Consider the following 12,604-nt stretch of genomic DNA (forward strand, 5'->3'; position numbering starts at 1 on the left):
AAATTGTTCGCTCAGCCATATGTGCCCCTTGTGTTGTATTCATGGCTGCAACAGCCAGCATGTTCCATTTGTGCCGTGTCTGGTTAGTTACACAACTACTATTGCTGGATAAAAGCAATGGTTTGTGCATCCAATATAACTCATATTTAGAGAATTACATATAAAGTATGACATTTATGGATATATTGTTTACAATTTGCAGTTTCATGGAAAAAATACAGCTTACCTCAAAAAGAAAAAAAAAGGTTAGTATTGCTGTTGTGTTTATGGGCTTCACATACATTTCCAGATACTTCTATTCTGAATGAAAAAACATTGCATTTTTATATACAGCAATGTACAGTTTATCAATAGAAGATGTATTTGGGCAAGAGGAGAAAAATTTTTAAGACATTCCTTTGCCAGAAGTAATGTAGACATTGTTTACCTCCAAAAAATTAAAACCCAAAGATTTTATACCAACATAGCATCTCATTCTGTAGTTGTTAGTCACCTGAGTAATTCCCATAGTAGTCAGTCAGTCTGTAAAGTCTAGAGGACTAGACTCAGTGTGTAATTTAAAATAATACCGTAAGAGAAGTTTATCTACTTCATATTATTTTAGGAGCTAGGCTAAAGGGAGTTACTCCTTCCTTCTAATAAAAGTAATATTTCAATATATCTTGTCTTTACCAAAGGCTGCATTCAATTAGATTAAGAGCATTAAAAACGAGAAAGATTCATGATGGTGAGAAATTGGAGATAACATAGACAAGATTTGGAACAGCTAAAGAAGCCCTGAGAACATGCTAGATAAATGGGCTGTCTTGAAATAAAAAATAACACCTCAAGTACAGGTGGAGAGTGTAAGATAGAGGAATTTCTATCTGAAGTCACTGCTAACCTGTTAAATTCCTATAAAGCAAAACAGGACCAGATATTAGTGTTCACACTGGGTGGCACCACAGGAATCTCCAAAACAGTCAATGTGTTAAGATACCAGTTGGTTTCCATACACAACTGAAAAAAAAAAAGAACAAAAATAAGGGGGGTGGACGACCACACACCACAAAACACTGGTCTACTCTTCTTTAGACAGTCCCTTCGTGGTAAGAGGATCATTTAGAAGTTTTCCAAGTTTCAAAAGATTTCAAAGCAGCAGTCACTGCAGCAGCCTCTTTTCTTTCCCACTGAACTTGACAGGCAGTTTTATCACCAACTCCAGGTCCAGAACTGTATGCAATACCAACAGACATAGTTTAAAACAACTGTACAGATGAGAAACATGATTACAATTTTGTAAACTCTGAGGAAGTTTAGTACTAGTGCAAAGGCCGTAAGATTAGCAGGACCTACCCCTCAAGCATATCCCATACCTGAAAACTCTTTGCACTAAGAGTATTCAGTAGGACAGCTTTTCATACCCTTTTGATTTAATGCTACAGAATCAGTTCCACTATCAGAAAATTCAGTTTTCTCTTTTGGCATAAAATGCTTTGTAAAAACTCAGCATATTTTGTGGCTGTTTATCTTAATTACTCATAAAGATTTTCAGCTAACAGTCAAGGACTTCTAAAAAATTAACGAAAACCCTACTACATGCTAATTCCCGAGGTTTTTTATATTTCTAGTCAGTTCTCTCAATGTCAGGCGTTAGCCAATGATAATATACATTGGCTTGAAGCCATCATCATCTTTTTAAGCTTATTGTGACTGCAAGACACGAAGTGGTATATCCCAAAGGAAAAGAGTGGGGAAAACACTGCTGAAAACTGTCTGCTAACATCTATCCACGTAAAAAGCACTTGCACTTCTAAAACCACACATTCACTTTACAGAACATTCAAAAGAGCAAAATTTTGTTAGCCTTAGTTTCTGTAGGAAAAAAAATCATTTATCTGTTCAACTGGCATATAGCCAGATATAAAAATATATCCATGCCATATTTGAAAGTTAGTCTTGGTATATATGCATCTCCAATAATTTCTTGCATCAATAAAACTCTCGTTTACTCAGTACGTAGTCTGATCCTGAGCAGCTAAAGGGAGATTTCTTTTTAATTTCGGGGCTTGGGGGGATGGGGTGGTAGGGTAATAAACTGTGGATTAAGAATAGGAAAATGGGTGGTTGTTGCAACTTCTTTTCAAGACCTAGGCCTAAATTTGGTTAACTTTACTGCATGCCCAAACTTTTGTCCACAAACAAACATATGGAGCCTTTTACTTAAGCAGGGATTTCAGCTGCTGAAGTCCTGAAACCTTATTCCTATCATTAGAAACATTTACCTCCCTTCCTTTAGCAGTACAATCCCCCATAAATACATCTATGGTCCATTAATTCACATGTATAAACATATTTCGCTCTGATTCTCTAGAGAATACTTACTGTTTGATTCTCTTTAGGTTGTCTCCAAAGGATAGTTGGCTTGGGAATAAATTACTGTAGTAATTCTGACTTTTCATAGTTTGGGATATTTTTGCATTTTCCATTTTTCTCCCTTAAGCAGATTTATTATTTAACTTAAATAATATATCTAGGGATTTTATTTTTTTTTGCCGGAGGAAAGCATTTAGAGTTTTGCCACATACAACTTGAGTGCATTTTGACTGAAAAATCAGAATGGGGTGGAAGTAAGTGTAGAAACATTGCTGTGTAGAACTGTTTGCCTGGAACAAAGGCACACAAGCCAGATAGAGCTCAGCTTAGTCTGTGGTCACCTGCTGAAGCACAGGGTACCTACGGCACCACAGTACTTCTACACTGTTTTAAGGTGAGATCTGCCTGCCTGTATAGCTCCTTCCTTACACAGTATCAGGCCAAACTAGGGAGGATGAAATGAGAATGACTGCACTAAACCTGACCTCTCGGCAAGGCATGTAGCCAGTTTGAACACTAGGAAAGCCTGGACTAAAGCACAGGTTTGGCACCATCCCTGCGTTACTGTTTAAATATACGGGGGACCCCAAAGGACAGTAAACTAAGTTTATTTACTTTCAGGTTTTTAATGTGTAAATTTCAAGTGCTCATTGTGATGCTTTTCTATTTCAACAATTTATTAGATGTTAAGGCCAAGAGGACTACCACATTGCCCAAGCTTCTGCCTAGTAAAAAGCCACACCTTTGATGAAATTCCAGTGCCTCACTAAAAATCCTACTCAATTAATCTCTTCCCCTCTCCGCTCCAAATCAGTTTTTTGGGATGCTGACACATCCCACAAACTAAAGCATGCCCTATGCTACAAAAGCATGCTCCTCCATATCACTCTTGCCTGAAACTTCGACTGGAAAACCTTGGAGTCTTTTCATACCTACTAACAACATGCAATTCTTCTGTTCCACTTGGAGCCCATGTTGTTGAGTTTTCACATTCCTCCTTGTGTGTTTAAGTTCTTTCAGCATCAGTCAATTCATGATACAAAGAATCTTTCCAGGAATAAGCAATCAAAATTATGTAACATACATATTGACTCTAGCAGGATATTCCTCAGTAACTGGGAAACAACTGCCATGTGACTTTCCCAGAGTCAGTTACTAACGGCTACAGAAAATGGGCTAATAAATAGGTTGTCCATAAAAGTGAATTTCTACGATGGATCTGTCTCAGGCTGTCTCTTAGGACTTTGAAAGCACTTAGTTTTGGCATCTGTATAACCATACTTTGTAAATGTCTCTTTTCACAACTGACACATTCTTTCTCTCTCTGCTGTGCAGAAGTTCACTTGAACCAGAGCAGCCCAACCAGTGAATTCCCCAGCTACGGTGAAAATGGAAATGATACCAGTTTACTTGTTTCACCCCTTCTGGTGGCTGGAGTAGTGATTGGACTTGTGCTGTTTCTGTCCTGTGTTACAATCATTGTTGGCAGTCTGCGAAAGGACGGACGGTTAAGACACCCCCATCTGAGGAGAGAAGCTGTTTATGGTAAGATACCCAGTTATTAATAAATTTAAGCATTATCTTGCTATATCTGGTGCTAAAGGCAACAAAGAACATCTGGCTGCTGTGCAAGGGATAAAAAAATAAATTAAAAAATTAGGATAAGTAGGTCACAGCAACTTTGAATTCACATAGTACAAGCTCTGTAGTTAATGGTTAAAATAAACAAGGCCAACGCCAACAGCATTTCTTAAACAGCTTATTTTCCCTTGATAAGGTATAAGATTTCTTCTCCATCACTAGACTGCTGGTAGTTTTTCATATCCTATTACAGACTTTGTATAGCATACAATATAATTTCTATTTGATGGAAAGCCAGGAATATTTTCACTTTTGCAGTGTGCACCAACCTACAACAATAAAGGGGCAATTATTTCTTCTCTGACCACAAAAGTTAATAACTGGATATAAACAGATCAGGGCATCAAAACATCATTACAACTGTCAGCATCATTAATGATGTCATCGATGACATCAAAGTCATTACAACTGTCAGCATCATTAAAGAGACTGGCTTGCTGTCAAAAAAGTGCCTATTCCTGTTCCCCTACTCCCTGACAAAACTCCCTGTACTTTAAAAGGGTTTGGGAATATGGAGGAGTTAATTGTATAATTATATTTTTGGCCAGTTTGGGGTTTGCTGACCAGAAGTTAATAATCACATTGTCAAAGAAATGACAGAATCAGATTATTTATATATTTAAGGAAAAAATAGTTACAAAAAGTTACTTTGTAAGTCTTCATCTAATAAAAATTCAAATGCTAAATAGATTAAGGAATTGGGTGGAGCATCAACATTTGTGTCATCTGTAGTTAGGCTCCTACATTTGCAGTTTGTTATGAGAGTACAGTTCTTTGCATATTGTTGAGTTTTTTTCTTTATATAGAAAAGATAGTAATAGTGAGCCACATAATAATACATTGGCTCAAATCTTGATTTTGCTGGCATATATCAAGTATCCACTAGGCAACTGTACTGCATTTAATTATTTGGACTAGAAATTTGTATGTCTAAAAGAAAGAGTTCCTAAGATCAGTTTGTCCACCGGGAGCCAGGAATAATTATTTTTGGCTTTTCCAGAAACATTTATCCAGATAAGTGAATAACATCTATGTTTTGGGAATAAATTTTAGACTCCAAAAGAAGTGAAATGCAATCTCCTGTGGTAACCTATAGAGGGGAAAAAGAAAAAAAAAATACCCAGACAACTAATGTCTACTAATGTTGTAACATCTGTTTTTCCTACCTTTCAGCAGCTAAATTTGGGATTAAATAGTTAAACCCAAATTGGACTGTTTTACCCATGAACAGTAATATTTTGGAACGATAAAACACTGACCATTAAGATTCAATCACTACATTTAAATCTACTGCTATGTTAATTTCAGCTCCTTTTAAAACCCTGAGGCCAGGCAAAAACATAAAGGACAATTTTCAACCTCCTTGTCAGAAATAGCAGTACTAGAGAAATGGAGAAATAAAAGCATGGTGATATTTTCAGAGAAATTCAAAAGAGTAATCTTAAACTATATTTTGCCAGTCTACCCAAGTGAAAATTTTACATTAGCACATGCCATCCTAATATCTCAGCATGGCCAGCATGGGAGCCGCGGGAATCACTGTGAAGTTGGCTTTCTTCATTTGTTAAGCAAAAGGAAAGCACAGTGCGCAACAGACAGGATTAGTCCTGGTAAATTTTTTGAGAATACATTGGCAGAGGTGAAAATTGCCAGAAGGAGGAAGAGGCAGTTCTGTGAGTCCTGCCCATTACCCTCTGTTGAGAGACACTACTTCGATGTCACTTTAGCAGCTGGCCCTCCTCTCCAGGTACTTAATGCATCAAGGGAAAAGGAGGGATTACTTTATTTGGAAGCTGGGGGGGGGGGGGGGGGATGGTGTCATGGGAGTAGTTTGTTGCATTTCCACAGTGTTTGGGACATTCTTAAGATAATTTACCCCAGAATGTTGAGCATTAGCTAACTATCCTCTAAGACAGAAAATACCACTAACTTCTTGGTATTTGTGGAGCTATGAAGCTCTTGCATGACAGCATTAAGAAACTTCTGGAGCAGGCAGCAGAATGATCTTTTCTCTACTATTTTCCAGCTTTCCTCCTTTCTGGGAGTGTTTTTGAGAACAGCATTTTCTCAAGACACATATCTACAGTCACACACCTAAGCCTCTTTTTAAAAACCTTCACAGAATTAGCAAGGTTTCAGTGTATGCAACTCCTGGCAACTTCAGCAATCCTGCTAATATTTGAAGCTGCATGCAGCAGAATCGACACTCCTTTTCAACCTTTGAGGCACAAGAAAAGCTTTAGATACTTGCATCTTGTAGGGCAGCACTAACTATATAGTGCCTGTGCAATAACCTAAACCACCAAAGTTCATCTACAGATGATGCTAACTTGCACTTAAAGGAATAGAAATAGCCTGGGAAACCTGATTGTTCCAGAATACCAGTAATTCCTCTGCCTGATGTAGGTTTTATTTTCAAATTTGTGGCAGTTATAAACAATTATATTGTCTCAGAGAATCCACCATGGAGGAAAAGAGCAGCAAGTATTAATTGCTTATTTTCCAGCTCCAGATGGTTTCTCTTATGGTGGCTCTTTTGGAGAGCTGAGATCCACCTGCATGGAGGAGTTTCCCCCAGCTTTTGATTTTGGTTCCTATCTGGATACACTTTCTCAGGTCAACGTCATGTATCCTGATTCACCTCCACGGTAAGCACTTTTCTAAGTTATAGTCCTGTAATTGCAAAGGCTAATAAAGAAGAAAGTAAAACTGCTGGACCTATACCCACTATAAAAATGCAGGCCACACAAACTCTAAATACAGACAGACTTCATTTAGTTTAAGTTTGAATTTTCCATAGCAGAATATATCTTTATTAACTAAAGGCATGTGTGCAGCCAATTCTCATTTTCTAATACCTTAAAATGTATCATATTTATGGCATACTACTGAAACACACAAGTAGAACTACTTATGAACACCTTTCTTTGAAAGAAATTATTTTAGAAGTCAAAGTTTCAATTCCAAGAGAAAAATACACGCCAATACATACTTTTTTTCAAGAACTTTCAGGTTACATTTATTACTGACCTTGAGACTGTTCAGGTCAGAGTAAACAGGAAAAAACAAAAAGGAAGAAAGAAGTGCCAGAAACCTTTAAAACTTTCTGTATTTTTTCACTAACTCTCACTTCTCAGCTTTCTTAACCCTAGTATTCCATCAGAAAGCAGAACTGAAGAAAATATACCTTTCTGACATACCTACTAATTGTACTTAACTTCCTAATTTAGGATAGGACGAAAATTGTTTGGAGTTGTATCTTGATCTTACATTAGTAATCTGCAAAGAAGGATGATGCCATTTTAGCTGTTTAACCAAAACCTGCTCTGGAGAGCCATAGTGGCATCTCTGGAGAAGAGCATCCTTCAAATATCAGGCAGTTCTAATTGCCTGGGGAGGTAACATCACTAGAAGAGGCTCTTTCCAAAGATAGTTATTCCAGAAATTGTATAGTAGTTCCTTCCACATTTGTGTGCCTGCATTCACAGGATACAAGAATAGCCATCACTAGTGACAAAAGCTGCACTTTAGGCCATCTGTATCTCCTGTGTGTGCCTCATGCACTCTGAGGTTAATAAATGAAGGAATTCAGTTACTCCCTCCAATGAACCAACAGAAATCGCTTTAAACAGAACATCACTTCAAGCTTTCTGTAGTTCTCTGTCTTACAAACAGTAAATAATGGTTGAACAGGTGTGACCACCACCACCACCCTCCTTTTTTTTTTTCTTTTCTTCCTTTTAAGCTGACTCTGGTTTTAGTTAAACCAATATATAAGACCAGCCCTTTTGTTACTGCTTGTATACATACACAATATAGAGCAAGTCAGTAGTATGAACATACAGTATATAGATCTTTGCTTTTTCTGTTCCATGCATGTTCTACAGGAAACCCTTTATGTATTACAAATCATACTATATCATAAATGAGCTTTTAGAGATGGTGTAAATATTTTAGCAGAAAGCTTGCATGTGAAAAAAATATTCTGAGCCTGGCATCCAAATCTGTAGAACTTCATATAAATCCACTTAAAAATTTAGACTGGTTTTTGGACCCACACCCACGAGCCTTTACTAATAAAAGCCAGCCAGCTGACAGCCAAGCAACAGCTTGAGTGGGCAGTTGGCCAGATTTCTGAGAACAAGCTCAGACTCTGTGAACAAGCTCTGAGAACATATTTCTTTAGCAGACAGGTCTCCTAAGATTATACCAAAGGTTGCTTCCATTTCCATTTTGAAACAGGCCCAAAGATGGATTTTCCACCTCTATGGAGTTCTCTGTTTGGAAGGAGATACGTAAGTGATACAGGGTAGCACTAGATGATCCATGCTTTCCTGTAAATCCCCCAACTACTTCTGTAATAAGCCTACCACAAGTTATCTTGTGTCCTATCTTGTTCTAAGAAACTATTGTGGGACATCAATACTAGGATCACAGAGACATAAAGGCGTCCAGCCACTGCCTCCTCAAGATTCCCTTCTGGGCTGAGCGGACTGCATCCCCCAGGGGCCCAAGATACGGCTCTGCATACACAAGGAAACACTGCTTATCCCATCAATTGCAGTTCTGCATCACAGGTCAAAAGCAAAGATTACTGTTACAGGTTTTGTTGTTTTCTCATTGCTACCATAGTTAAATATTTTAGAAAAAACAGCACTGGCAAATCATCAAAATTTTACTAAGTTTTATATCTTAGCAACACAATTTGGAGAAAACTTCAGGAAAAGTAGAGCTTAGCAGATGGCTGAAAGCAAAGCTACGTAGAGACATTTAAACTTACTATTAATACATTATATAGTCCATTGTAACTTTCTGTTCACAAAATCATTGGTTGAGAAGCATTGCATGAATACACTGCTTTATGTAAAAGCCTGAAACATTTCTTTATAGCTATCTTTACACTCTCCTTCATGGCATAACACCAAAGTATATTTTTTCTAATTATTAGAGCATGCAGATTATTTGGACTGATGGGTGCTAACAGCAGGAAAACTGTCAGACACAGCCTTAAAGCATAAACAAGACATGCTTGTGCATTTAAGATATTAACTCTCTGAGATCAATCTTGGTACATATGATAATGTTTTGAAGAGTAGTTTTACTGAAATGTAGCACTGGCTAAATTAATGCAATTCCTCCTTCTAATTCGTGTAGTTCAACATGTAATGTAAAGCTAAACTAGCATGCCCAAAAGCTAATAATGCAACTGTAGCAAAACCAGAACAGAAATGAAGAGCAGCAAGGAAAGCAACTGCATTGGCAAATGACTCTCAATGCATGTCTGAAGTGAAAAAAGTTCCGCGAATGAAAACTAGTGCCCTGCTGCCACAAGCAGACACCAAGGCATTAGCTTCATTTAACAGCCTGCAAGAGGCAACAACTTTAATCACTGCATACTAGGTGCTGCAGAGCTGATTTTTTTTGAACATACCATTTTTGCTAAAACCGTACTTCCTGAAATTATTTCAGTAGAAAGCATGACACCTGTATTTGGCCAAGAGGATGATTATAATCAGTCTAGAATGTTTTCATTAGATTTTACAGGTGGGCTTTAAACCATGAAATGAGTGGCAAAGGAATTTTAGGGGAAGGCTGATGAAACAAAGAGTCAGAGTACCCATTTCTACAGCTGAAGGAAAGATAACTGTCCAGAACTGTCCATTGTCATCTCTTCAGTTGAAAGTCCAATACAAAATATGATTTATATAAAAACTTTAATTGGGAAATTAATTTATGAAAAATGCCTTGGTATGTTAGTAATTTAATTACTTTGATATCTAATCACAAATTTCATTTGAGGCTCAATTTGATTCTTACATTAGATTTTACATTAGATTTAGAGGAGTATGAGCTTTGTCATTAGCCTGCCATAGTTGCAGGGTGGTTACAGAGAAGCTATTTGGTCAATTTGTCTTGACAGCCCAAAATATACAGTGTTCCTCCTGTCCATAAACATCCCATTAGGATAATTAATGACTTTCTAATGAATCTCAGATCTGTGTTAACATCTGTCAGATTGATTTTACATGGGGTGTAGAAGGGAAATATAAAGCCAAAATACAGCGGGTATGAACTAAGCCATTTCAAGATATTGGGGGTTTGTATTTTAGAGTCTATTTCTAACATGTACAGATACTTGTAGCAGTGCTGGAGGTTAAGTTAACGTTTCACAGTTTGTGTTACCAGAGATGGCAGAGTATTTGTTTGTAAGAAACTTCAGTCACCTGAGACAGATGATCCAGGTGATCTAGCAACAATTATAAACCACAGAATTCTTCTCCCCCCAAAATAGGAAAGTTGAACAAATTTAACCAGGGCAAAATAGAAGAACAATCTCCATGCAACATCTTAACTATCATCATAGTAAATATGACTTTGAAAGAAATACTGGAAAGCCTGTAAATCCAGTATTTGCTAATTTATTCAATATTCATTGTGACTGTATGCGTAAAATAATCTAATTGAATTTTTAGTATCTTTAAACTTTTAAGAAGAATCAAAGAAAAAAAAATCCAGAGTTTTATTTGGAATTACATGACAGGCAGCAAACCTTTAATGAAAAAAGTATTCTGGAGTTTGATCAAGATGTCTGTAGTTGTCATTTTATATATTCCAAACACATGCTGTTGACACTGTGAAGATAATACCTCTGTAGAGAGAAATCAGGAGCTCGTGCTCATGATCACTGTGCCCAGAGGTTGTTGTAACACATGCCCTTACAGTAAGCTTTCCTAATTATTTTTTTATATGTATGTAATAAGAAAGCTGTTTAAAAATATTTGAGCTTACATGTTTTAAATGGCTTGAAGTACAGTACTAATCAAGGACTAAGTAAATTAAAAACAACTGCATTTTCTTTATGAGAGTCTCTAAAATCTGAACAATGAGGAGATTTAAGGTTCCCTGTATGAAAGGAATTTTACCAACTTTTCACCTTTTACCAGAGGAAACACATTTCACCCCACTCCACTAAATGCTTTTTCACTCCTTAGTGATTGGATACTGATGGTATGTACAGACCTTTAGGCTACCAAGATTATCACCTTTTTGATCTGTCATTCTTGACTGTCTAAAACAGATCATCATTGAGGAATGACTCCAGAGATGGAGGGATTTAGCTTCAGGTATAGTTTTAGTGGAAGCCACTAAAGTCCTCTCTTTATTTCACATTGAATTGTGTCCTGCGGGGCACACTATGATAAAAAGCTGTTAATCACCCATTACTCTAGCAATCACATTAGAATACATTAGGATTTTTTTTTGCTTGTTTGTTTGAAGTCTGCTTACTTTACCCATTTGGTCATCTTGCCTAATCTATATAGGATCAATTCTAGAGAAAATTGTCTTGTTTAGTCTTGTTAAATTCCAGTACTCTTAATACCCATGTTCAGTCTGCATTGTTTAAATGGGCTAATCCATTTATAAAGTACTTTAAAGTGGCAAAAGGAAATGCTTATGTTTTACAGAGAGATCATCTTTTCTAAGACATTATTTTCCATCCCCCACTTCTAATGAAGTTAGCCGTATCAGACGAAGAAGGCTTGAACCAGCTTCCTAAATTTTCTTGAAAGACAGAATTAGGCTTGCAGGAAACTAACATAAAAACTGGCTATGTTGTGCTATATTCCTTTGCCAAGGCCACTTTTCCTGCAAGCATGCAAGGTAAGTAGCTTTTGACACGTTACAATGACAGCTGGCAAAGCATGAGATGGACATTTGTGGTTAAGTTCAGATCTGATTTCAGTACCTTCCTTGAGATTTTCAGTCAGTAAAGTAAAAAAAAAAAAAAAGGAAATACGACAGTTTTAAAACCATTGGAAATTATGACAGGAGATAAAATTCTCAATTCTTTCAAGTCCAAATTCTGAGCAACTAAACCCTCAAAAGCCCCTCTCCACATCCCAGTGCTATTCCTAATTACTGTTAAGTATAGGAACAAGTTAATTGCTTTGTTTTTAGTTATTTGCTTTCTGATGTGAAGGGATTTTTACATGGTAGTCACATTTCACAGCCCATCTAGTGAACAGGGAAACCGCCTTAGTGTCTGACATTGAGAGGTCAGAGTGTGCAACTGAGATCCCAACAAGCGTATCTAGACTAGTATTTCACAGCTCTGGTATATCTCTGAACAGAGTCCAGTCCCAGTGAGGTTCTTAGCTGATGTGAATGCCACTACACCAGTGGCAGTACCATCAAGTTCTATCTGTTGTATGGACAGGTCTTCCCTCAGGCTTCCTTCATCTTGATATTTTTTACTAACAGACCATCCTTCAGGAAGCCATTTCAATCAGAGGAACACAGGCGTGAAAGGACCTTCTGCAGTCACCCAGTCCCACCCCTGCTGCTGCAAGTCATCATTTTTAATAGAAGTTTACTTATTCCATAACAGAGTTTGCAAGGATCTTGTGTCCCCATTATACTCATTCCAGAATATCTAAGGACAGATGCAATTCCTAATTATTATGGCAACCTTCTTATTTTCAGCTTAAATTTGTTTACAGCCATTTTATGATATTTTTTTTTTTGGTCATTTCCATTCCTCTCAAATACCCATACCTTTGTCTTTACTTACTTCTTGTATTTGTAGTCAAAAATCTCACATTCAGCC

At 37.1% G+C, this 12,604-nt stretch overlaps 2 protein-coding genes across 9 annotated transcripts in view; one reads left to right on the forward strand and one right to left on the reverse strand.

Moving 5' to 3' along the window:
- LOC308073241 (uncharacterized protein) overlaps positions 1-12,604 on the reverse strand; it is a 319,052-nt gene that overhangs the window by 291,370 nt on the left and 15,078 nt on the right. The window lies entirely within an intron of this gene.
- BEAN1 (brain expressed associated with NEDD4 1) overlaps positions 1-12,604 on the forward strand; it is an 82,947-nt gene that overhangs the window by 59,248 nt on the left and 11,095 nt on the right. For both annotated transcript variants that reach the window (XM_080411196.1, XM_080411197.1), the window contains 2 exons: positions 3,691-3,900; positions 6,503-6,644. In XM_080411196.1, the coding sequence (XP_080267322.1) occupies positions 3,691-3,900; positions 6,503-6,644 (352 nt within the window). The remainder of the gene's footprint in view (positions 1-3,690; positions 3,901-6,502; positions 6,645-12,604) is intronic.

The sequence above is a fragment of the Falco punctatus genome, assembly GCF_963210335.1.
Source record: "Falco punctatus genome assembly, chromosome: 14".
NCBI lineage: Eukaryota > Metazoa > Chordata > Aves > Falconiformes > Falconidae > Falco > Falco punctatus.